Here is a 26,460-nt window from a genome sequence, read left to right as displayed (position 1 = left end):
ATAAAGTGTTGATGTACCAACTACAAACTTTGCATGATTAAATGTTGTTCAAAGGCTGTAAATAAAATTTAAGTTTTTAAAATATTCACACTGTTGTTGCAAGTAATTCGTTGCCTATGAACAACACAGCAATACATGGAAGTCTGGTTGACACTAAAATACACGATGCTTTGAAACATTGGAAAGGACTTCATTTTCAACAATTCAGATGTCCTCTCTGCATAAATGCCCAACAGAGTGCTTGCGATGTAGCCTATAATGTGGCAATTTAGAGAGAACCGGAAATCTAGAAAATGGCATGCCAGTGTAAAGGTCGAACTGTCAGCTGGCACCATGAGAGGAAAACTGGTTGTGCTTGTGGAAAAGCAACCAGCTGGCAACCATGTTTGTAGCCGTAGGCAACAGTTTTTAAGTCATACGTGAGGAGCAGCAATTGGTTGCACATAAAGTGCATTATACATACATTGATGTTAGACTTCATTGTACTTTCAGTGGTGGCTTTCTCTTTTTCTTTTTTTTATATGCTATACATTAATTGTTGTTGCCCAGAAAGTTGCAGCACAGCCTTGCAGCATTGTCTTATAAAAAAGGCTGTAGCTGCAATATTTATTCACAGTTAGCACCAGCATTCAATTCCTTGGGCACTATGGATGTTAGGCAGAGGCTGTGGTGCTAAATGAAAACCCTTCTTTTATTAGTAATCTTATCAAAGCATCACTTAATAATGAAATTTCAGGTACTATTTTATGACTTCTTGCTTACGCATCATCACATAAAGCACTTCATTAGGATCAACGATGACATCTCACATGCTCTATTTACAACCTCACAGAGATGTCTCTGCCCATTTTTTATTATCCTCATGCCTAGCGCCATCCTGTGTTCGGAGTAGAAACCACAGTGCCCGCACTGCTGCCATCTATAGACCACCTACGTAACTGCTACTTATTGGCACTGCCGCTCTGTCCTCACAACCTCTTGACTAGAGAACGCCTCGTGATGTGCATCCCAATATTTTTAATTGAACATACCTTTTAGGCACTTCTGCAGCTAGTGAAATTCAGGTCCTTAAACCCGTGTTATATCTTACCATCACAAATCACATCACAAATCTTCCTTTCTTTTTTTCTCCAGCTGCATGGTTACAGAGACATGGAGTGGTCCTGCACAAAGCTTTTGGAATCTACCATGGATGAACTTTCAGTGCTAACTTTTGAGACTGCAGAAGGTCCGCAAATGGTGAGGCGTCTTCATATTAATGTAACTTTATTCGAGCAAGTGGCCACCAAAGTTTTATAGATGCTAATTACAAGCAAAAAAACATGGATTCTTGCTCTGTCAGATTGCTTGATAGGCCGGAAAATTGTATCCAACATGTGTTGGATATTTGACGTATGCAAGAGGTTTGGCTAGTCCTTAAACCTTGATCCTCAGTGCCCAGCAGGCATGCTGTGTCTGGCTAAGCTACTAGTCGAACTAGCTAAGACATTCAATACTAGAATCCCATCAAGTGAAAGCTAGCTCAATTGGGCTTCTTAGAACAGATAACCAGTGGTCTGTTAGAGCAATAGTATGGGGGGGGGTCAAAGGAAGGGGAGTAGGTTGGGTTTGGTTCACGTTCTTGCTATACAGCAAGAATTCAGCAAGAATTTCATATCTCTGGGAGAGGCTTTCAACTTGTTTGTTGACTAAATTGGGATGACGATGATGAAAGCTAACACTGTTATTTTACATACATGCTTGCCATGTCATATACCATATTTACTCGCACAATGCATAAATTTTATGTGAAAGAAAGTGACATCATTATGCGAGTAAATACAGTAGTAATGTTGAAAACCTTTCAGTGTGGTAGGGTGTGCTGTTCTTGTCTCAAGAAACGGCAATGAAAATTACTTTTGAAAATTACTCACGGGTGCACACATAGCAAGCATAGACCTTTGCTTTCTATTTTATTTTAGCTTTAGCATTTCCTCAATGGTTCTGCTGTAATTGGCGATATTGTGGGTTGCTCAGACAATAACTATTTTATCTATAGCTATTTCGAATTTTATCTTTAATATATTGGCTGCACAGTGTAAGAATTTGTATCAATTTTTAGAATGTTTATTAGCCTGTACCTTCTACAGTGCAGTGTTGAAGTGATGGTCTTCCTGCTATTGTTGTGCAGTCAAGGGAACAGACTTAATTGTTATCACTGCTGTGTGACAATATAGTTTAACATTGAGCAGTTTTCTCTATCTGTTTTTCATTTGCAAACAAGGTTAAGCCAGCAAGTTTAGTTTTTCACTTGAAGTAACATGCAGATGGAAATGTGCTATGTTACAGGACCTGGGCATGCATGTCGAAACAACCAATAACTGCATAGTATTGGGTCTGTATTGCCCTTTCTGGATGGTCAACAAGACGACTGTGGACATTTCCTACAAGGTTAGTGTAACCTTTTTGTGGAGATCAGTTATTTTGCAGTGGTAGAACTGTTTGTATGCTAACTAACTTACTATCAAATTTTTTTGATGAAGTAGCCATAGTTCTTGGTAGTTCTTTTCCTTTAATTTTTTATCTTTTCTTCAACAGCTGAAAAATTGCCTATAGATACATGTTTTTTACATTAGTAACATTCACAGTGATTACTTTCTCTTTCACCTACAGGGGAAGTTTTGGGCTTCAGGGTCGTGCAGGTTTTAGAAATTCTCAAACAAGTGAACTTGAGGTGGCTTCAGAAAATGTAGCAAAGAATGTTCATTACCCGCATCGCTGCATTTCAAAACTAGCCACAATGTCCAAAGATGTGTTGGAAAGCTAGTGGGCACCTTTGAAGGGCCAACAGCAGTCACATCAGGTAACGGCATCGAGATGACAAATACCATCGGCTAGCTGCATTGGAGGAGATCACCAGGAGCAGCTAAGTAGAATTGATGCAAGCTTTCTGAGTAATTATAATCGTGAGCAGCTATGGCAGTAGTGGACAGAAAAATTTGAGGATGCTTAAGCTTCGCCTTTAAGAGTGAAACGCGATAGCGTTACCGGGCTCCGTTCGCATCACATTTTTCTTTATGAGTAGGCTTCACTGCAACTCACAATGTGGGAAAGCCAGCTTACAAAGACCAAGCTTACACTGATCCCCTTAAGGTCAGCTTCACTTTTAAACACAAATGCATTGCTGGGAAGACATTTTTACAGGAGCAACTTAAGCCATTTTATATCAAAATGTGAAGGCCCTAGGACTTTTTTATTATTTTATTAATTGTTTGCTGTTGCCCCGAGGCGCGCGCATGTCCAAAATTTAGAAAAGCTCGGTTTTCAACATTCCCCTCAATGTTGCCTAGAACCAAAGTACAGCGAAACACCATCAAAATTGGAGGACGCTTAAGCTTCGCCTTTAAGAATGGAACGTGGCAGCATTCAAAGATCTCTGGCTGCTTATCAGCCTATTTTCTCGTATATTCAAATTATAATCTGACGCTATCACATCTGTAGGTTGTGGTTAAGTCGTACTTTACGATTTTTCTGGCGAATTTTACTTTGAGAAATTCAATTTTTGTTCACTATTGCCTTAAGCCACGCGGAGGACCTGTGTGGTCAAAGTGGTTTGGGATGAAGTGGTTCGGCATGATTATTTCCGCCAGACGCCGAAGCCGGATTTTCTGCGACACGGGGCCCTTAACACTATCGCGTTAAAATTAGCCAGCGTGTCATCGACCTGTCATGGATTCCAAGAGTCAGATGCTTGCAGTGACACAAGACTGCACGAGCCTAATAGCATCGGCTGTGGCTTACATACATGGTCATTGGCTCAGCTGCAAACAAAAGACTGCTTCGTAGAACTGTGTGCCAAGGTCATTGAGGTGATGTTTTGGTTTCTAGAGTTGCAAAACATTGTGCTGCTTTGTTAAGGTTTAGCCTCAAATGCAATTGCTGTAGCTTTCTGGAAACTGACTGGACCTATGGTGCATTCCAGTAACAGGGAAGCAGACCATCCAAGATCAACTCTTGAACCTTCTGCAGTTCAGGTTACTGGAGATAAATTAGCAGTGTTGATTTTCACTGTGGGGATATCTTAAAGATCTGCATACTTATTTTGTTAAGACCACCAGAAAAGAAAGCTAAACTCAATTGCCCTGTGTGCCTTTGGCTAGGTGCCATCCAGCCATACTGTAGCAAGGAAGGAACTATTACAAGAAACTTAGTTTTGGCAATCCTGGAAGCACTGTTGTTCTTTATGGCACTTAGTAAATAGGAGCCTTCAATACTTCTATCAGCTTGGGGGGTGGTTTGCAGGAGTACATTTTTCACCAGAGAAGGGCACACTCACTCTATAGGAGAGTATGTCAGTGGTGAATTATGTGCGAGAATAACATGGAGCAAATTGGAACCCAGTGGAGCCTGAGGCCTGATCAAGTGCCATCGCATACTTACATTATATCACTGTGTCTTGTGGAAGAGAGACAGCGAGTACTAGTGTCCTATCGAAGAAGCCAAAGTTAGTGATTACATACAAGTGGAGAGGGAAGACAACTTAAATGACATGCAAAAATGGACGGGTACCGCCTTTCTGAACCTACTCTAGAATTGCATAGCAGAGCGTGGGCAAAGTCTTTGGTAGTAAAAGCTAACCGGCTCACTGCTGAACTCGTTAAAAAACTCAATAGCTACTATGACTGGGCCTTGATGTCTGTAATGGCACATATGCAACAGCAACACCCACTTACCACCGCATACCTTTAACCAATGAGTGACCCCTCCATTCACACACCACTGCCACTTTTTCTAAGTTGTGCTAACTCTTGATGTGGGCCGTAATTTACTGGTTTGTCTCTCACATCGGTTCTGCTTCTGGGATTTTCGCTTCCAAGTTTTTCAATTTCGGGATTTCCGCTTACTGAATTTCCACTTCCTCTGCTGCTCGCTGTCGCATGCTCCTACATCTACGCTGCAGTACCATACGACATCAGGTATAGCATCACTCCTGATAACCTGCGCATTTATTGCCTGCACGCTTAACCTGCACGCTTTGCCTATCGTCAGTGTTGTAGCACATGCGCATCACGTGGGGACTGCCATTACGACCGCATTAGGAAATGTGACGTCACTTCAGCTTGGAACCAGAAGCTGAGGAGACAAGTTTCATTTGATACCGGGCACGGAGGGTATGAGCGAGAGAGAAGGTTGGAGGAGGAGGGTAGGTTGTCGGTACTTAACATGGTTGGCAAAAACGTCTATGAAGGGACATTAGAGCAGCCAAATCACAGCCTCTGTCCATCTGCTGCCAACTTCTGGAGCAAGCAGCTAGCCAGACACGAGATACCACATAGGCAAGGCGAAAATGCAAATGAGTTGTTAAACTCAGTTGTGTGGTTCCTCCTCATAATACCTAAAAACACGTTCATTTCGAGTAATGAAAATAGTGGTGCAGAAGAAGTACAAAGTTACCACAGCCAAAAGAAACCTCTCTTTTTTTCTGCGAGCACTTCAGCTCAAAATACAGGGACAACAGGGAAAGAGTGAGATATATTTATTGCTGTGGCATCACTGGTAGTGTGGAAGCAGGCAGCCTAGCTACTTTGCCGTAAGCAACAAAGCAGCAATGGCAAGCAAACTAGTTGCCATTTACCCATTTTTCTCTCCTGGAGTGTATAATATGTTGATCTCTAGGCTTTCTTATTTGTTAAACGAAACTTGGTAACCCACTTTCTTTGCTTTTTGTAATTTTTGTTTGCATTTTCTTTTCCTGTTTACAATTTGCCTTCTCAGTTAAATCACATTTAATTTTGAAAATTGTCATTTTGTTGAAAGACTGCTAATTTGTTGATTACAATAAGTATTTCTCCAGGAAGCTGCAACGTCCTAGAAACTGCAATTATGTATCACTGCTTAAAATAATTTTTTTCAATTTGCAAATTGTCTGTGTTCATTTATTCTTGTACTGGCTTTTCTAAGTAGGCAAATTTCTGCCTAATGCTCAACTCGTATGCCCATAACTAAGTTCTGGAATGGTTAGATTAATAAAGCTAGTCTTATTGCACTATTTGATATATGTGGGATTTAATGCATCATAGATTGGGAAGAACTATGTAGGCAGAATTTTTAAACCAATATTTTGCCAATCAAGTTCACCGAACCAATCAATTTCATAATATATAAGAGATTAACAATGTACTTGAAAATAAACACCTTTGAGATCAACACACAGCACCATATAAACCTTGAGCTATTCATCCTCTTTTAACAAATGTAGTGCAGTGCTTATGTAGAGAAGAAGAAAAACCTATAAAGTAATTGTTTACCCAGGTCTGCTTGTATCAAAAGTAGCCGCCACAGCACCGAATTTTTTTTTCTTTTTTTTACGCCCTGTAATATAACCCTGCGAAAAATTTAAGTGGCACGGGAGCAGTTAGTCACCAGCATGCACCTTGAATCGTAGTAGCGGCCGCCGGCACCACCACGAATGCGAGCAACCGAAAGGCGCTGCCATATTGGATTTTTCGGATTGGCTCGTCTCAGGCTGGGTTGCATGTTTTTAGCAATCCAGTCGTTATATGACAGTGAGTGTGTTAGGCTTCGGTTGGCTTTGTCAGGTTGTCGAGTGAAGTGCGAATGCCGAACTACTCTTTGTTTCCTCGAGTTAAATGTTTCCGGTCTATAATTCGCACCTTTGTATAAGACGCACCCCCCCCCGTCAAAATGGCAGTTTTTCCGGGAAAAAAAATGTATATAAGTCGCACCGGTGTATAAGACACACCCATTCGTTCGGTGAGCGATAAAAAAAAAATTACAGTGACGTTTCACTCCGTGAATATTTCCACTCCAGGCGCATTTCTGCCATCGTGGTTGCTGCGATATTCCGTATAAAGTCCAAGGGGGATAACATCGTCCCCGCACGCCGTATGCTGTATGTGCGAGTGAAAGCGTGCGACGGTGACTCGAATCGCGCTCAAGGGAATAAAGCGGGAAGGCAGCGCGGGAGGGAGGGGGGGCGGGGGCGACTTGTAGCAACTGCGTAGTTTGCGCAGCGGCGCGCACCGTACCTTGACAGCGATCTGCAGATGCGAAATTCCAGGTCGGCGGACTCGCGGTCGGCCTGCCGCTGCTTGCGTTGCTGCTCCGTCCTTCTCGCATGGCGCTTGGGAACCCGATCACAAGAAGAACGTACCCGGCACCTCGATAGAGGGCACAAAACCAGCGCGCTTCGCGTGGCCATGACATCGAATCCGATTTTGACTGCAGTTTTTCCGAAAAAAAAAGAAAAACGTACATAAGTCACACCGTTCTATAAGACGCACCGACAAAAATTCAGAAAAAAAGAACTGTGTCTTATACACAGAAAAGTACGGTAGTTGGAGCGATTGATGGCACTTTCAGAAGCCAAGAATAAGTACTTGCAACTATTTCTGAGATCATACACGACTGAGTTTCTGTGCTTTGTCACTTCACGGAGTCGTGACAAGGATGGACTCTGTCACGTGCGCCGTTTCGCACGGTGGCAACATTTTTTTTTGCCCCTCCCCCTCGCGTGGCGGTCTTCCGAATTTTCATGTTCCTAGGTTGGCAGGTATGCATAGCACACGTGCGCATGGCAGTTTGCTTTACGTCAATGACGCAGGAATGAAATGGGCAAACTTATAGCATTTGATTAAATGCTTCACGAGAGCTTTGCTTCACATAGATTCCAAGATGTACGCTAGATATGCATATTTTTATGAGTAACATCGTCATACTTTGCCTTCTTATTGCTACAGGACGTCGGCTAGTTTTTTTGCTCTGTGTAACAGCGTCCCAAAATGTCTTAACACCAGGTTCAGCATTCCAAGACCAACTTTGGTATCAAATTCAAATGCCTTATAGGGGTTTCCTGTCATTTGTACTTGCTAAATGTCAAGGTTTTATATACCAGAAGATGTGGTAACATTTCTACTACTTCAAAAATGTCAGCTATCGTTAAAACACATGAAGTGTGACTCTAACTTCTCATTTTTGTGTGTGTGTGTGTGTGTGTGTGTGTGTGTGTGCGTGCGTGGTGTGTGTGGTGTGTGTGTGTGTGTAATATGCATGTTTTGGTTACGATACTCCTAAACTTTGCTATTTCAAACATTTACTGAACATATTATGTTCACTTAAGCTGCTTAAGTCTTCAGCGCATTAGGTTTGGCTAACGTTCATGCTTTGCCAGGCTCCTAAATGTTGTTGTACCTGTTTTGCGCGTCTAATCAGAGGATTATGATTGAGCTTCCTGCCATCCAAGAGAGGAAGCGATCTCATCATCAAGTCAATAAATACGACAGCCCATATATTAAAGGGAGCAATGTTCCCACTAAAGTCTTTAAGAGGCTCGTAAGTATTTGCGGTGTAACCACCCATGGCAAGTATTATGCTGCTGAGTACTGATGTCGTGGGTTTGATTCTCGGCTGCAACTGTAACGGTTAAAGACGCCCAAGTGCCGTGCCTTGGGTGCATGTTTAGGAACCCACTGTACAGCTTCACAATGTTAAACTACTGCAATTTATTATGATTTTTATAAGGCTCTGTTTGTGCATGACCTTCAAAAGAAATGGTGATGTTACTTTAGAGCTGTCTTTCTCTGTTCAATCACTATGAGTTGTTCCTGGCATAAGCTCTTAACACATTTAGCAAATGAACATTCGTAACAATTCAAAAATGAACTTTTTGAGCTGTTGTCGTATTCATTTACATGATATTTAGGTCAATGTAAATGAAAACATTTTTGCAAATTGTTGATGTGGTTTAGCTCTTTGATGTAAGTGTATCAAATAGCTCGAAATAGCGTTATAAAGTAAGAATGATGTAGCAATTCTAAAAAGAAAGTGTGCATAAATTAAGTAATTAAGAGTTCATTATCTCATGCACACTTATAAGCATAGTATCGTATTTACCACAGTATCCCGAACAAAATAAAGTACAGGGTATAAAGGGAGAACATAGTATGATCATGCATAGTTCCTCAAAGCACTTTTCTATCCAAGCCATATTTGATTGCTTAAAGTGCTCTACAGACACCTTTATTTTCATTGCATCTAGCTGGAGAAGCTACATTATTCAGGTACTGCTTCGACACTGAAGAAGGAACTAACCAAAGTACTTGATGTAATTACGAAGACCTTAAAAGAAGTGGCAGAAAAGTCACTGGTTTAATTGTAATTGCAACTTACCCAGGTTTGAAAACTTGCCAATCAAATGGAGCAGATTTGCTCTAGCCGTGATTGCCACATTTAGTTCTTGCGCTATGCCTTGTACCTCATGGCAACTTTGGTTTCACCAGGTATTTCAGGAATACTTGGTCCTATAATCAAACCTCATTATAAGGAAGTCGCATTCAACACAAAAGTGCCTTCATTATATCTGATATTTTTATAGGCACATATTAGTTACACGCTGATATCGGTGAAGTACGTTTTAAGTTTACGTTGTTGTATCCAATAATTTCTTATATCTCTCTTCTTTATATCGAAGTTAGACTGTATACCACTTGGCCTGCTGGCTCTAATGCAGTCGTTGCAGTTGGTGTGTAAATCTGTGTTGTGTCCATGTTTTTCATAAACACGTTGGCGAGAACAGCAATGTCCATAGTTCGACGCACTGGCGCAGCCAACGTAACCGTGCACGGCCAACGCACTCTGACGTGTCCGGCGTCGAGATGGTTCTTGCTCCATCCGCGCATTGGTCGCGCTGACTGCACCGACCCACAATGCGTTGCACGCAGAAAAAAAGATGCCCTTGCCGCTTTGCCAACGTTAACAGACATCCGTTAAAAGCAGCGCGCAGATTGGGCATCGTTTTGCGCATGCTCCGAAGAGAGCAGCCGACGGCGCGTTTGTCAAAGTGTAGAAAGGATGGCATTTCGGCTGGCGCAGTGCAAGCGGTGTAGCTTGACTGGCCTGCAAGCGATGCTCGCGTGCGCCCGAAATTGTCGGAATATAAATGTACCTTAACTCATAAGTATGAAACTTGTTGCACGTGGATGCTCTTCTATAATACACAAAGATAACGTAACCCCTCTTATGCTTCATTACTAACTTTTGCTTCTTTCATTAATGCTTGCTAGCCTGGAGAAGACAGACGTTTGTCTCTAATGTCGCAGTCATCTATTGAAAAGGAACTGAGTCCAGGAAAGGTACAACGTAAATGCTCGCATGGATGTTATATATTAGCACCATACATGCACACATTTCTATGATCTCTGCCTGCATGATTGGCACCTGAATGGCATGCTTCACTTTTTTAGTATGCAAATGGCATGATGGGTGCTTATGCTTGCAAAAAGATTGCACTATTTGACATAGCTCATGAGCATGTGAGGATATTACACATTAAATGTCACCTTTACTAGACACTCACATATATTATGCTCCTTAGCTGTCATGCATGCTCAACAAGTAGCCGTCAGAAGTTGTCATCACCACTACTAGGTAACTGAATTCTTTACTTTCATTTAATTAGAAAAAGAAAAAAAAAACGTCACATTCTTAAGCTGCCTGTGCAAAGCATTGCTAGTGCTGCATTTCTAGCATTATGTGGTGAATTCTTTTTGGAGATGGTTACTGTTCTGTGTGCCATGCACATGTCACTAGTTTGCACAAGTGTCGATGCACACTTTTGCTAAACATGTTTTTCTACTAAAATGCCATGATCACTTTTGTACAATTTCTGCTGCCTTGTATGTGATAGGCTTTCTTTGTTATCTGGCTTTTCACTTATATACAACTTGTGATATGTAATTCTTAATTATTTTTAAACTTAACAGTATTTTCTGCATTGTATCTGCTAATAGTGCAAAAAGGAATGCATAGATGCTGCAATACTTGATGTTCAACCTAATGTAATGTGTGGATAGATCTGTTCTGCATCTGTGACAGTCAAAATATGATGTGCAATAGTGTGGCACTTCAACACAATTATTCGTGAAGAGTAAACACATTTGCAATTTCATTCTGTGCTTAACAGTGCCTATTACCATAGAGCTGTACGATTTTGTTCAGTAGGTAGTTGCAGCAAATACAATAACTCATGGTTTCTTGGATTACTTTCTGTTGTCTTTCTATACAGCCAAGCTGTATTGTAGTATTTGTATGTGTTGCATTGAACGTTTTAGTTGTTCTGTAGTCTAACATATGTTTTTCTTGGGGTTGACCAGACTGAAGATTCTGCAGGAATCCCCCATCCTGCTACTTTCGAGGGCCCGGTCCTGTTCTCCTATCGTTCCAAGACATTGTTCACAAAGAAAAAGGTGGGATATGGCTCTGTGTACAGTTGTACTCAGTTGAAGACAAAGGAAAATACGGATAATCATTTTATATAGTACAATCACAAGATTTATTCTACTAGGGGAAAGAAGTATGATGCCTAATGCTGGTATCTCTGAATAAAATATAATAATTTGCCTGCCTTTATTCCAAGTTGAGGCTGCTATGTGCACTTGATTACCAGTAGGGTATTCCCCCAAGAGTGAACAGCCCTGCATGTCGATTGAAGGAAGAAAAAAAAAAAAAGGTATTTTGTGAATTTTTAATGTAAGAACAAAACCAGTGTGTGCAGCTATATTTTTTTTTGCTTTTTTAATTAAATAATTTTTGCACCATATTTATTAAAGTGTTTAAGTATAACTAAATGATTGCTGATAAGCAAAAATCGTGCTGCATTCTAAAGTAACCAAGGTCTAACCTCGCAAGTTCTGACCACATTTTCTGCACTGAAACGTCCCAAACATGTGAGAGTATCACTAGTTGCTGGGCTAGTTGGTTCACTTAGGAACAAAAGGAAAAGAAGGTGCTGTTTTTGGTTTCGTTGTTTCTTCATACCATTCCTTGTCTTTTACACCATAACATGTGAAAGTGCTTCGAAATACTTGACATTGCAGTTACGTACAGGAGTTGCTGTTTGGGCACAATGTTCACCGTCGCTTCGATCAATGCCACCATGTTTGCTGACGCAAAGCTTTTGCGGCTCCCGCTAAATCAGTGAAATAGCGTGCCCGACGCAAAACCCAAATGCAGTTTGCGTCTCTCGCATGCACAGTGGCTTTGACACTATTTCTTTGGAGCCCCAAAACATTTGGGGCCCCTATTCTAAAACACTCTAATGTCACTCATCTAATCTGGTATTGTCACTCTTTAGTGTCCCTTTAGACACTATCGATCGACCGATCAATCAATTCTAAAACATGCTGCATATAGTTGGTCGCTTCTGTTGCAAACCAAGGCAGTTGCAGCACAATTTGTTTTTATTTTGGCAGGCTGCAATAAAGATCTTCAACTCCGAGTGGTCCGAGCGATTTTCCCTAGATGCCGTTGGGAGCTCAGGAACCATAATCGCCAAATCCAAGGATGGCCACTCCTACCTGGTGCGTATGCTGCGTGCTTGGGAGTAGGCACGGTTCAAGGCCCTGCATTTGAAATACACTGTGGCAGAATGCAAGTGTAACATCTCTGGCAATGAATGTGAATGCTGTTCGTTTTCCGTTGCAGTTAATTTTTTTTAACTTTTTGTTCTAGCTGAGTGTGGGGATTACACTAAGTTCCACTGGCCTGACAAGAATCGTCACCTTCACTCCATACTACCTTATTTTGAACAACTGCAAGGTATGTTTTTCAGGGTTTACCTTTGTCTGTCTGGCCAGAATAATGTTTTTGGTCAGGTGTAGCTGCTATGTACAGTGTCTCAGTGACAGCATTTGTGTTGAGTCTCTCTGCACTAATTTAATAATGTTTTGGTCAGGTGTAGCTGCTATGTACAGTGTCTCAGTGACAGCATTTGTGTTGAGTCTCTCTGCACTAATTTTTTCTTCGTAAAGTGTTAGTCATATCCTCCTGAGACCCGAAGACAGCTCCGAGACATAGTCGCTTTTCGTGTCTGTTATTTTACAAACGTAAAAAAAAAAAAAAAACTTTTTCTTTAAACACCACAGTTAGGCACTTTAGGAGCCCTTCACCAGGCCCCATTGCGAATTTTAGTTCTACACTGGAAGTTTTAAAACGCCATCTACGGATCGTTCTACCGAAATAATTTTTCATACGAGTTTATTATCGGAGAAGATATAAGAAATTGAATGCCCTGTTACCATACTGCCAAGAGGCGAGTGCGGCTGCCAACAGAGACACTCTCTCTCCCTCTGCCTTGAGTAGCATCCACAAGCACCCTTCCCCTCATTCTCCCATACCGAGGGACTATGTCGGGTTCACGTGATGGGCCCTGCCTCCTTTTTGTTCCTTATCTTCCTTTTTTGTTGTATCGTCAGCGCGTGAAGTATAGTGCTGCGTCTGTCTATTTAAAATGGCCAAACCTGGTGACGGGCCCTTTAAAGTGACATATCCGTGGGCATGGACAGTGTAACCAATTCCCATAAAAAGTGCTGTAAGAAGGACCACTTTTCTTTGCCTACGCACAGGAATCAAGTGGCAGCATCATGTGGTTGGCTGTATTCTGGACTGCGATGTCATCTCACTATTGAAAATGCACTTACGTGTGCTTTTCGTAGTGTCTCGCATCGTGACGATCTAGATCAAATTACTGCAAATTTTATCAAACTTGACTGGCAAGAAGCCACTTCCATGAATATCTTGCATAATAGTTTTCAAGTTAATTTTGAAATGGATTGACGGCAATGCGTAAATGTACAAGGGTCTTGGGACAATACCTGAGAACTTGTCGTAAGAAATCTGAAATTCAATTTGCAATTTACTGTATACCTTACAAAAAAATTAGCTGGCAAGCAAGTCTATGAAACTTGTGCTTCAACTGTACAACACAACATAGTTTCTTACAAAAATTACTAGAGGGGACTTTAGTGCTAGTGTCTTTGAAGGCTGCAAGCATGGCCGTTCAGCCAGCGTAGGAATGATGGTCAATACGTACATGCATTTGCTGAAACTTCATCCATCTGGTTTCAAATGGCTTTCCGACGTGTGTGTTCAACACATTTACAGCCTCCTAAGCTCTGCCGAGACAGACGCTGCCGGTAAAGGGGTCGCTATTGAGGTCACTATGGGGGTCAGGTGCGTGCATCCTGACTGGTCAAGTTCAAATTATCAGGCGAAGGCCAATGTTAGGTTAGAAGTAACGAAAGTTTGGGTCCATAGAAATGCATGGGCGCTGGTCGGTATTGAATTATCCGAAAAAATTAATTAATCCGAGTCAAATTAATACAAGTACTAACCATCATTCCCGTGCTCGAGCAATGATCACAGCACCAGAGTTCCTTCTGGTAATTTTTCTAGGAAACCCTGATACACAAGGAATGGACAATACCAGCTGGTTCTGGTGCCTCCTACGGCACCCTAGACATGCAACCCTTAGCATCACCAGTGCTTTGAGTGTGTGCTCTGCTTGCTTGGTAGGGGCAGGTTGAGATGTGTTGGAAAACACACATTGAACATTCGTGTAGCATCAACTGCACATTACTTTGACTACCAGCCATTTCTTAGCCTCCTAGCAGCCTTTATATGAATGAAAGTCAGTGTTCTGGAGGGCTATGGTTTAAAATAGAAGTGCCGAGTTTGCTATTTTCTTTCAAGTATTAATTTTATTAGCATTATTATTTTTTATCACATTGTGAATTGTACTGGGCATGATTCTGAAAGTTAGCTTGAAATGTTGCAGTAAGATCACAACTGCTACAGTTGGTTTCTTGACAGTCATGCTGATTACATGATGGCATTAATTTTTTTCTTCAGAGTGCCGTCGAGATCAAGGAGTATACGGAAAATTCTGTATGGATGAGAATACTGCCTGGTGCTGTAAGTACAACAGCACTATGTGAAAAGTATTAAGTAATAGTCATGAGTACTATGTAATAGGTACTATTTATATTCTTTTATCACCAAATACCTGCATTGCACACAGGTACGTTAGAATGCATTGCAGGTTTCATATCCACACCCACGTACTGTTATGTTTGCTTAATCTTTTTTATTCATACCGCCAATTACTAGAATTCTATGCCCGATGGCATTGTACAGATCAGCAATCTGCTGTTTTTCAAGCAAGGCTTTGTGAGACAAAAATGGTGTAACATTTTTTTTTTTCCTAGCTTCCTTTTCATCTTTTCCTGCTCACTAATGAAAAGAAAGTGTTGTAACTTCTTTTTTTTTTTTTTTAGTATGCCTGGCATATATAGGTTGTCCCAGCAATCATGCACCAAGTTTTTTTTCTTTAAATGGAAGCCTTCTATGCGAATGAAACCAATTACATCTCATTAGCAGCAACCTGAAGTGTCTTGTATTTTTTTCTTCCTAGTTGATTAATTTTTAATAATTAATAAACTTTACTTACTATATTAGTGGCAGACATGTCAGCATGAGGTGTTAAAACGACTTTGAAAGCATAAATTTCAGTTGTTTGCGACATGGTAAATTTTGCGCAGCTCTATTTTCCACACGTTAAAGAAAGCCACCCAAGTATAACAATATACCATGCGACAGAAAATAGAGCTGCGGAAAATATAGCGTGTCACAAACAGTTGAAATTTGTTTTCGAAGTCACTCTGACACATAATGTTAGTATGTCTGCCGTAAATATAGTAATGAAAAAGGTAGTTAATTAATCATTACAAATTAAATAATTAGTTACAAAGAACACGAGAATTACAAGATGCTTCTTCAGGTTGCTTCTAATGAGATGCAATTGGTTTTATCCGCATAGAAGGCATTTTTTAAATACCTTACTGCATGGTAGCTGGGACACATGGTGTATATTTATAAATATATAATGACAGTTGTCAGTCTTCGAAATTACCCACTGTTGTAGGCCAGTGGCTATGTCGTTGCACTGCTGGCACAAGGTTGCGCATTCAATCTTAACTGTGGCAGCAGCATTCCGGTGGAAGCAGAATGCAAAATGCTCGTGTACTCAGATTTATGTTCATGTTCAAGAACCCTAGGTGGTGAAAATTAATCCAGAGTCCCCTACTATGGTGTGCTTCATAATCACATTGTGGTTATTGTGGTTTTGGCATTTTAACACTCCAGAATTTTCGTTTAGTCTTTGAAACTATGTTCAATGTGCTCACTTTTACAGAAACACTCTGTTTGAAGTCTGCTGTCTATGACGTTAAGGTTGTTTTTTTTAGAGCGTGAGGTCAAAGGTTCAGTTCCCGGCCATGGCAACTGCATTTCGATGGAGGCGGAATACAAGAACGCTGGTGTACTTAGATTTAGGTGCAAGTTCAAGAACCTTAGATGGTTGAAATTAATCCGGATTCCTCACTATGGTGTCTCTCATAGCCTGTATGTTGCACTGGGATATTAAACCCCACAATTTGTTTTTGATTTTATTTGATGTGTAATCCCACCCCTCCTGTACTGCTCCTACTCAGGGCCTTTGAGGTCAATAAAATGGAGTAAAATTGCAATGTAGGGTGTAATACTCCGACATGGTGTTCTGTAACTTGTTTGGACAGTGCGTACCATTCTGGCCTAAAGAAGTACAGAAGCTCGAGCTCTTGGCAAGGTATGCAGACACAGAGGAGTGCACCGTGCCCTTCTCGTGCAAGGAGACAAATTCCATCCTGCTCAAACTTGCAAACAAGGTGAGACCATAGGTGCCGAGTATTACTGGAATCGTGGTTGTTTGAATTTCATTGGCCTTTGTAGTTGGAATGTTGCATTACTTTAGTAGATGCAGGGCTGTTTTATGTGATTGCAGTGTAACTCCACCTTTGCCAAGAGTGTGCTTGGTTGCACTAGTAAATGCTTATTCTTTCAGCTCTTTCTTTGTTATTGTGATAGCAATTATGTGGACACTCAAGACGCGTTCGCGCCACTGGTGTAGTCTTGCTGTCGTGGTATCGACGGTGCACATATACAGACTGCGTGGGGTGGGTTAGAAGATCTTAGAAGGGGCCCTGAACCACTTTTTATCGAAGTGGAGAAAGGTATTTGAAGTGAAAATAGGCTATTTCAGAAATACTTTGCCGCGAAAAGTACTGGCAGCCACACGCAGCCACGACCGGGCTAGAGGAGGAGCCGTGCACTCGTGACCTTTTATATTGAAATTGACGGTTTGATGGAGGCTTGTCTAGTTGAGAACGACCTTGGCATGAGAAAGGAATAACGCAGATACACTGACCCCAAAAAATTGAGTCCGAAAGACTATAAAGACTAAAGGATAAATAAACCATAAGACAACACAGGACTAAGAACTAAGAAAAGTTTGTGTGCAAGGCTACTGTATGAGAGCCAAAACAGCCTTCAGTTTTTCGCAGATTATTTTAACTTTTAGTTTTTACTACAGTCAGTGTCTGTGCTTTTTTTTTTTTGCCACCATATATTTTCATCTATTGCAGCTTTGTCGTGAGAAATGTGCAAATCAGAGCAGTTTAGATGGCCATCTTCAATATTTTTGGAAAGCGCACGCAGTGGTTCAAAAAGGGAATAGATGCAACATCCAGGCTGGTTTGACAGTTTTTGCATTCTCAGTGTTCCAAACAGTGCTGTGTTGTCATTGCTGGCTTTTACCTCTTCTTGCAGAAAGGTGGCTTGTACATGGCCTGCCAGGTGAGCGAAAGTGCAGCCGTAGTGAGCTTTGGGGACTACGAAGATGGACTGTCACCCGTCTTCCTGGTGAACCAAAGCAGTGCAGCACTGACCTACTGCCAACAGTATGTAGACCTTGCTTATGCTTGTATAGTATTCTCATTGGTGCTTCTCCCTTTTCACTTCTGACCTGGTGATGTGCTAGTGAGCCAAGCTTGAGCGTAATGCTTCAGTGTGACACTCGAAAGTGCACAACACCTCAAAGGGCAACTACAACGAAATTTTAGACCTCGTGTAAAAGCTTGGTTTCGGACAGTGTCAACATGGAGCAGCCGACCTTCAAGATTTTATGTTTCAAACATGAGTGGATGTGTTGTCACACGCTCACAAGGTTATAGATGTTTTTGATACTGGAACTCAGTGCCACCGTTGCCACTCACGATAAGTGACACAGGAGTCGGAATGTTGAGAAACAGTGCAGGTGCCTGCTGGGCATGACCACCGAGATTGGGGAGATTGGCAGTGCTCGTGGCGCTCTAAAAATCTCTGAAGCCATATTTTGGGATTTGAGTCATATACACCAGGTCCCCGTGTCGTCTGCTTAGGTGCTATTTTAAAGGCTGGTATTATTATTAGACAATTACGAGCCCTGCAGCTTTTCCAAGATTGCTTCACTTGTATGCAATGCCTATATATAACCAATAGGTGGGTAGCAAAATGTGTGTCGTCTGCTACAGCAGTTCTGCTTCGAGGCCCAGCTCTTCATTGCTCCAGGATTCCCGCCATGCTGTGTAATCGGGTGAGGGAACATGCACAATTCGGTGATGCGATTATAACCGGCTGCCCAGCATTAAATTCTTCTGTGAATGGAACGAAGATGTTTTGCATTTCATTTCAGGGCGTGCCTCATAATCAGAACTGGTTTTGGCACGTAAAACCCCATAATTTTTTTGTTTTGCATTTCATGAAATGAACTGTGCAAATGTAGATGGGCAGTCGCTGTCGATAAGCCACAGGAAACGGTGAGGTGTGGGTCCCAAGTGTAGCAGCTAGTATGTGGGTAAAGGTTGGATACTGTTAAAAATGGTGACCCGGGACCGTCAAGGTAGTGTGGGCCTAGCAGTATGGAGCTTAACCAGCAGCTGAAAGGGGCCCAGGCAGAGAAAAGATGGCAACATAATGACTAACAAAGCATTTAATTACCGTAATTACTTGATTGTAACGCGAGGGGTGACTTTTCATTGCGTCCATCAGGAAAAAATAAAACCACTAAAGTAATGCGAGGGGTGACTTTTTGTTGCGTCCAGCAAAAAAAAAAAGAAGAAAATCGCTGTCAAAACGCTAGTGTGAGCAAGCGCACCAGCAGCAGCAAGCGAAGGTTCGTGCGGTCTATCGCTTCAACAGAAACTGAGCGGCAAAAGCACAGCGCATACAAAGGTAAAAGCCGTGTGGAGATTGCTTTCAAGATACGGTACGCGCGACAGCCCGCAGCCGCGCAAAGTACAAGTACGCCGTTGCTCGCAGCGTAGAAGCAACACCCCCTCCCTCCTGCGCTGCCTTCCGGCTTTCCTCCTTTCGTGTGGGAGATTGAGTCGCCAGTTCCTCTTGCACCCGGTCGCATGATACGCATTTGGTACCGCCGCTAAACATCGCCTCCGCTCCCTCCCTCCCATCCCCCCATGACCTTTTGCCTGACGGAAGACTTCGCGTTTGCTCTCCGTCGTGCGTTCGCTCTCTGTGAAAGCGCGCGTCCCTCGGGCGCTTTCACTCGCACATTTCACTCGTCGATCGGAGTTGGGTGCATAATTGCACTTTTTAGACAACTTGAATTTCGGTATTCGATTGCAATGTGAGGATCGACTTCAGGTAGCAAGAATCTAGAAAAAAACTCGCATTACAATCGAGTAAATACGGTACATCGCTACAGAGCAGTCAGCTCTACAAGCTTCATGAAGGAGAGCAACATAAACGCTCTAAGCTTGTGCTGAAGGCTGAGGGCTGTTGGCGGGGGCGCTTTTATACCATCTCCAGAATGCCCTCGCCCAAGAGAAGGGAGCAGACGCTGTCTACGCTTGCAGCCATCGCTGAGTACATGGAAGTCAGTTCAGCAGATTTCTCAGCCATCATTGGTGCAGTAGAGGGAAAGGCACTTATGTGCGCACATGTACAGTCTGTTTCGCACTTAGGGGAAATCTCGGAGCGCATTGCATCGCGATGCGGCGAGCGCTGGAGTCGGGTGCCGGAAGCAGCTCGCGCAGGCGCAGACGGTTGAGGCGTGGTATCTTGAACCGCGTCGACTGCTACAGCGGCGCGCGCTGGCCGCATCGTCGGGAAGCGTGCTACATGTCGGGGGCAGTTCATCGTTACTGCGGGCACTCAGCCGGTAATGTTAACTAAACGTTAGTGTGCACATTTTTGTGTCTCTTTCTTGTCGCTGCGTATTACGGTAGCACACGCAGTGAAGAAATATGCGTGCACGCACTCAGTACCTCGGCCTTTCGAAAGAACAAAGGAAGCGTGCTGTCAAAATAAGTGTGTAGAACCCTATTTTTGCTAATGAAGGCGCAGAGGTTGGCGTCACACAACGTTTATTTAACATTATCGGCTCAGTGCCCGCACTAACGATGAACTACTTTTGACAGTAGCACGCTTCCCGATGATGCGGCCAGCGTGCGCCGCCGTAGCAGTCGACGCGGTTCAAGATAACGCGCCTCGACCGTCTGCGCCTGCTCGAGCTCGCGAGCTGCTTCCGGCAGCCGACTCCAGCAGCCACACCAGTGATACAAAACTATTGGTAAATTGACTATCGATATCATTGATAGCTTTTTTTTAAACTATTAATAGTGCAATCGATAGTGTCACCATCGATAGTGCTATCGGTGTTGTTATCGATAGGACCATCGGTAATATTACTACCGATAATACTATAGATAGTGCTGCGAATAATTATGTGGTTGTTGGCCGGCAATATTTCCAAAACATTTGCGATAGCCTACTATCAGCAGTACTCAGTTCGTTTAATTTATGAGCAATTTTTTGGCAAATGAAATAAATTATTTCCGCAGTGAAATGCAATATAAATTTGAAGCCGCGCATTTCCGCCACATGTAACGGCTTCCTTGCCACCGCAGCTGAACAGTTCACCTTAATTATCATGTGTCAGCCAAGGATTCTGGTGAAGAACACAAGCATGTCAACTTTCTTGCCCTTCAGCCTGCTCCTCCTATCTGAAATCATCTGTCCAGCCACTAAGAATATGCGTTCTGCGGTGTTACGATTCACTTTGAGCGGCCATGGCCAGAACAAATGTAAACGCATGGGAAACGGCGTGCCTAACGATCTCGCTCGTCAACATGAATGGACGTGTCCGTCGCGTGGGTCCGAGGAATGTGCGAAACCTGCCGTGCCGCCTTGTGACCAGCTCACCCCCGCTCGGGACGTTCACCCTGCTATGGCCACCAACCCTCACTACTGTCACCCACCCTCACTACTTCGTCTCTTTTTCCCTGATGTGTACTAACAAGGCCCTCTGCAGTGGGTGCACCAGAGAAGGAGAATGCCCGGATGGTGGAGTGTATAAGAAAGCCAGCAAGCTGCCACATGAACACTTTTGCTTTGCCCTAGCGTGCAGGAGCATGTATGCCGAACATTTCTTGTATGTTTTCTTTGGAGCACACCGCTCACCCGTAACCATGTCTTAAACTTGTGTTATTTGTTTTTACATCGCCTCGTCTTCCCTGCCAGACCCTCTCCGGTTCAAGCTCCAAGCAGACACTGTTGAATGTTTACCAAACCCCAGCCCGTAACAGCAGGTACCGACATTGGTGGAATGCACAAGTACTTCCTAGCCACTTCAGAGAGCGGTGTTGTGGAGCATTGCCTAGACTTCCAGAATTCTAAAGGGTTGCTCTTCCTTTTCTGTGGATGTAACTCCAGGTACTGGCGAACCATTAGCTCTGCATTCGAGGTTGCGGTTGAGGGCTCCTGTTGCTGTTGCTCAAGGAAACGCAGAATTCGGCTTCCTGCCACAGCTTCGTTTGGAACCGCCGGCTGTCTGGATGGTTCAACTGCAGGACCAGCTGGGCTATCCGACAATCGCCGGCTTAGTTCATAGTGAGCAACTGCTGTGTAAAGAGCAACGTGCTCGTTCTTTGCTTTTATGTCTATGTAGCTTCAATTCAGTTCAAGCAATGACCTTGAAACCCACTAAGCATACATGCTGAAGTAATAATTTCACTCGAATTCAACTCAGAAGCAGGCGCCCCAAACGGTGCATCTCTGGTCACTGGCCAGCACAGCAAGGACATTTGCGATACCAATGCTTTATCCAGCATCTGTACGTAGGGTACATCTGCAGAGCTTGGTGATGGGTTGTGGGGATTGAGGGTTGCGCCGGCGCCATTGCGCGGGGCTTCACCTTTTCTGTCATCCCGGCTTTTCCTCGTCCCGCGTAACCGGTTTCCGCGGTGGCGCTGCGCACTGCGGTGGTTGCACTGAGGGCGGGCGCTGACGTCACGAGGCGGCCGCGTTTCGGCTGCTAGCGGCGAAGCGTGGCTCTCTCTTCTATCCGGGACCAGCGCACGGTACGTTTCCGCAGTGAAAATAACGGATTATGTCCAACAATAAATTCATACTCAAAAGTAACCAGTTACACCTTACCAACAAACTTAGCTCTTGATATTCTTATTTTTAAATCGCGAAGATGCAATATAAATTTGAAGCCGTGCAGTTCCGCCACATGTAACGGCTTCCTTTCGACCACAGCTGAACAGTTCACCTTAATTATCATGTGTCAGCCAAGGATTCTGGTGAAGAACACAAGCATGTCAAGCATGAACACAAGCATGCATTCCTCTCGTCCGCCGACACCTTTGTGACTAGGACTGGAACTCGCGCACGGTGCCTTTGCCCGTGCGGGAAGCGCGTACTTTGTGCTGATCCTTTTCCCGACGCTAAGCCGACGAGCGGTGCCATTAGTGCTCGCGCAAGGTCGTCCCCTGCCGAGCCGCACTTGCCGAAAGCCTAAGCCGAAGGATATTGCCCGTGCTCTCGCGAGTTGACCCATTGGTTATCGCCAGAGCAAGTAGCATAGCTGCCCGGACTTTTCCTAGCGGCGTGTCCCAGCTTGAGCCTATGCTCTCGCCGCGACGTGCTATAGGCACCTGTTATTGTATTTTCGCCCTGGTGCGGGACCCCTTTGGCTCCCCGCCGCGCGGGCGTTTGTGCAGTGCTGGTGCCGACGGATTCAGTAAACGGTTTCCGTCAACTCAGGGCTTTACTGTGTTTTTGCGTGCATCGCTCGGTAGCCTCTTGCGGCCTCGGAGCTCGCGTGCGAGCGGTGCTGGAGGTGACGGCTGAAGCGGCCCTGTGGCTCGCTAAGCTCGAACCCGCGGTGGTTGGTCTCCTGTGAGACACCAAGAACCCACAGGGTAGACTGCGATAACGAAGAGTCCTGTCATAGTTACCACCACCACCATATACTACGCACTCGAGGAACCAAGTTAATGCTGCAATGAGTTCACGTGGTTGATTTTATACTATCATTAGCACTATTGAAAGTACAATCGAAATTGCTATCGATAGCGCTATCGATAGTTCTTTTACCATCGATAGTTTGATAGAGACTCAACTATCGATAGTATCAATAGTACTATTGATAGTTTTGCAGCACTAATGCATGCAAAGCTTAGCCGTCAATTGCACTGAAGAGAAAGCACTGGCACGCACACAAACATCACGGCGTCGCACGCGCCGAGAGGAAGGAAGCGTGAATGTGCGCACAGAGGCATTCAATCTTTTATATATATATATATATATATATATATATATATATATATATATATATAATTAATATTATTATTATTATTATTTGATCATTATATTTCTTATTAGATAGATAATAAGGTTGTACTTTTGAGCACCGAGTATAGCTGCCTGACGATCGCTTACACATACAAACACATTATGCCAAATGTCAACCAACAAATATTTACAAATAATAAGGGCTTTTGACAACAGTGCAGGTCCTCTGCTCAATCAGGGGCACTGATTCAGCATACTTGCATTACATACTTTGTTACATAGTTACCGCCAAATACAGTAGAGCCTTGTTAATACGATCTCGTTTCGTAAGAATTCCCAGTGCCAGCGTTCAGGATTGAGAACCGTCCCTGCACCCCAATTTGTCATTTCCAGGCCTCTGTCACCCACATCTGATGTTGTTTCTAACTTTTCATTTGTTAATTTTTTCATTTGACATAAAGCTTGTTATATTATTGTTTGTGTGGGCATACTCTGCTTTTTATTAAATAATATTTTTGCTTAATTTCTGTGAATGCTGATAATCAAGGGAAAAGCACATTAAAAGAGGAACTTGGCAAACTAATCTTCATTTTTGATGGTATATGGGCAGCTTCTACCTAGCGAATAAATATTTTGCTAACTGCTTCCACGTCGCTTCCAACATTGCTCTGCAAGTTTTTACAGCAAAGGAACTAGTGTGACTAGAAGCGCTTGAAAATGTTATATGCTTGTCTTAATGGTGTCCTGGGAGAACTAGATAATCAAATTTATGTTTAGAACTTTAGATGTCCTGATAAGCTAGTTGGTAATTCATGACTTAGTTATAGGAGTGCAATTGAATAACCATGGGCACAATAAATGAGGACACCCAAGAAATGCTGCATTTTTTCAGTGCTTCATTTCTTTGTGTCCGTGTTTTTTTCAAGTGTGCTGCCTATGGTAACTATAGTCGGATACAACTAAAGTCTTCAGTGAAGCCCCGTCCACGCCCTTATAATCGCCAGCCACTGTTCCTCCACGAGGCTGCAAATAGTTCGTATTTCAATCTTTCCCTGTTACCTAAATAAGGCAGTAACCAGATAAATAATATTACAAGCGCGTAATTTTGTACGTTTTCACTAGTCTATTACAGTGGAACGTACAAGTCGTATCATGTACAACGCCATTTTTAAGAGGTCGCATGACGACAATTTTGTTTGCTTCTGTCATTGGCTGGCAGAGTAAAGGTATGTTCAGACTGCGGTCGTAACGTTAGCAAAGCACGCATCTGTCATAAAGAGTGTATCGCGCGGTACAAGCGTTAAGATTGTTAACAATGCTGGTCGTTCACATTGTCAGTTGCATACGTTACGCATCTTAAGACCAGCCAATCAAAACGTGAGCTGGCCAGTTGCGTCTCAGTGGATTTCAACATGGCACCTGTAAACAGACTACGCACACAACTACGCACACTACTCGAACTACGCACACAAGCTACTACGCACACATGCAGCCATGTCTGTTGGGCCGTTGCTCTAACTGCGGATGCCGGTAGTCGCGTCACCGGAAATTTAAAACCGTAACTGCGGCGCTTATTGGCCACGCCGTAATTGTCGTATCTGTATGAAACGTAAAAGTGGCGGGCCTTCCAACAATTACGCTCGCGTGCACGGATGACTGTTGCGCTTTTAACGCTTCATACGATTGTAGTCTGAACAATTTAGCTGCGCTTTTTACGTTTGCACTTCCATTTCTTGCGAAATATCTGCACATTATGTACGTAGTCTGAACGTACCTTAACACAACCCCGCGTTGTCTGTGTGCCTTTGTTGCCGACTGCTGGTTTTTTTTAAAACTTGTATCTTACTATTAGCTATATATAGAATGTATGTCTGGAGTATTAGCGGTAATACACTGAAACATTTTCAAGTGTGTTGGTTAATTAATGACTATAAATGATAATTACTAAACTTTCGTTTTTTTTTTACTTTGTAGAGGCATTATTAAAACACCCACATGGTTTCTCTGCTGACCTGAAAGAAGCAAAACTGGTAGCAATCCTATATTTCCACTGAAAAGTGCAAATTCGATATCACCCATAACTATAATGGGTGACATCGCACTGAATAGCGTGATGTCACCAATAGTGCAAATAGTGCGATATAATTTGCACTGAATAGTGCGATATAATTTACACTGAATAGTGCAAATGTCACCCATAACACGACACGTGTTGTGAGTGACATGCACTGAAAGCTTTGCAAGTGTATTTTACGAACCACATAGGGGGGGGGAGTTTGCCTTATGTCCTGAAAGAATGCAACAGTCCACAAAGTTGACATTCTGAGGAACAGGAGGCATATTATGCTTGATGCATGGACACATTTTCAAAGAGTGTCAGGTAGTTACGCTCTTTGCAAAATATTTGTTAAGCAAGTGCTCGGGAGCGTTAAATGGCCATTATCAGCTATGTTTCCCAGTGTCTTCAGAGAATTCTATGTCACACCGAGTTTACATTTAGTGAAAGTGGAGGGTTATTTTAAGTGTAATGTGTGGTAAAACTTCCGCATTTCTGGCTTAATTATGAGTTTTGCAAATAAATACTGAACCCCCTTTTTTCTTTATTTTCATGTGTTATACGAAGCTCATAGTCAGTTTCCTCTATGTCTTCGCTGAATTAATTGAGCTACTTTATTTGTACTTAGTGAAGATAAGTGGAATGTTATGGTAATGTGTAGGCAAAGTACAAAGTTGAGAACATGCCAAGCGCATCTGCAAAATTTTGCATTCCGGGCGCAATCATTTCTTCATCATGTGCTTGAATGCGTTATACGGTTGTATATGTTTCCCAATGTCCCGAAAGGATTCTACGTCACAGCATGTTTATATTTAGTGAAAAGTGGGGGCATGTTATGTGCAATCTGTGGCGAAATGTTAACTTTTCTAAATAATAAGGAGCTTTGGAAATAATTGCTGAACCACCGTTTTCTCCAATTTTCATGCGTTATGTAAGACGCCTGTGATGTCCTTGACGAATAAACAAGTCACCTTGTTCGTATTGCGTGTATATAGGGGGAAGGTTATGAGTGAAGTGTAGGATAAGTTCAAAGTGTGTCGGTCACTTACAGAGTAAAATTTAGCCCGCCATCCTGGGAGAACTATAAGCGACCAATATCAAATTTGGTGGATGGGAGA

At 42.9% G+C, this 26,460-nt stretch overlaps 1 protein-coding gene across 3 annotated transcripts in view; it reads left to right on the top strand.

Moving 5' to 3' along the window:
- The window catches only part of LOC119455562 (intermembrane lipid transfer protein Vps13-like), a 217,944-nt gene that overhangs the window by 130,967 nt on the left and 60,517 nt on the right, over positions 1–26,460 (top strand). For 2 of the 3 annotated variants that reach the window (XR_007467503.1, XM_037716961.2), the window contains exons 50-58: positions 1,135–1,239; positions 2,329–2,430; positions 10,062–10,130; positions 11,151–11,243; positions 12,249–12,356; positions 12,508–12,594; positions 14,686–14,748; positions 16,410–16,538; positions 17,479–17,609. Coding sequence is in view for 2 of the 3 variants with exons in the window: in XM_037716961.2 (XP_037572889.1) it covers positions 1,135–1,239; positions 2,329–2,430; positions 10,062–10,130; positions 11,151–11,243; positions 12,249–12,356; positions 12,508–12,594; positions 14,686–14,748; positions 16,410–16,538; positions 17,479–17,609 (887 nt within the window). In the remaining variant the exon portion in view is untranslated. The remainder of the gene's footprint in view (positions 1–1,134; positions 1,240–2,328; positions 2,431–10,061; positions 10,131–11,150; positions 11,244–12,248; positions 12,357–12,507; positions 12,595–14,685; positions 14,749–16,409; positions 16,539–17,478; positions 17,610–26,460) is intronic. The other variant, XM_037716962.2, reaches the window with a different exon arrangement.

Source organism: Dermacentor silvarum, chromosome 6 (assembly GCF_013339745.2).
Source record: "Dermacentor silvarum isolate Dsil-2018 chromosome 6, BIME_Dsil_1.4, whole genome shotgun sequence".
NCBI lineage: Eukaryota > Metazoa > Arthropoda > Arachnida > Ixodida > Ixodidae > Dermacentor > Dermacentor silvarum.
This window is presented reverse-complemented; position numbering and strand designations above follow the sequence as displayed.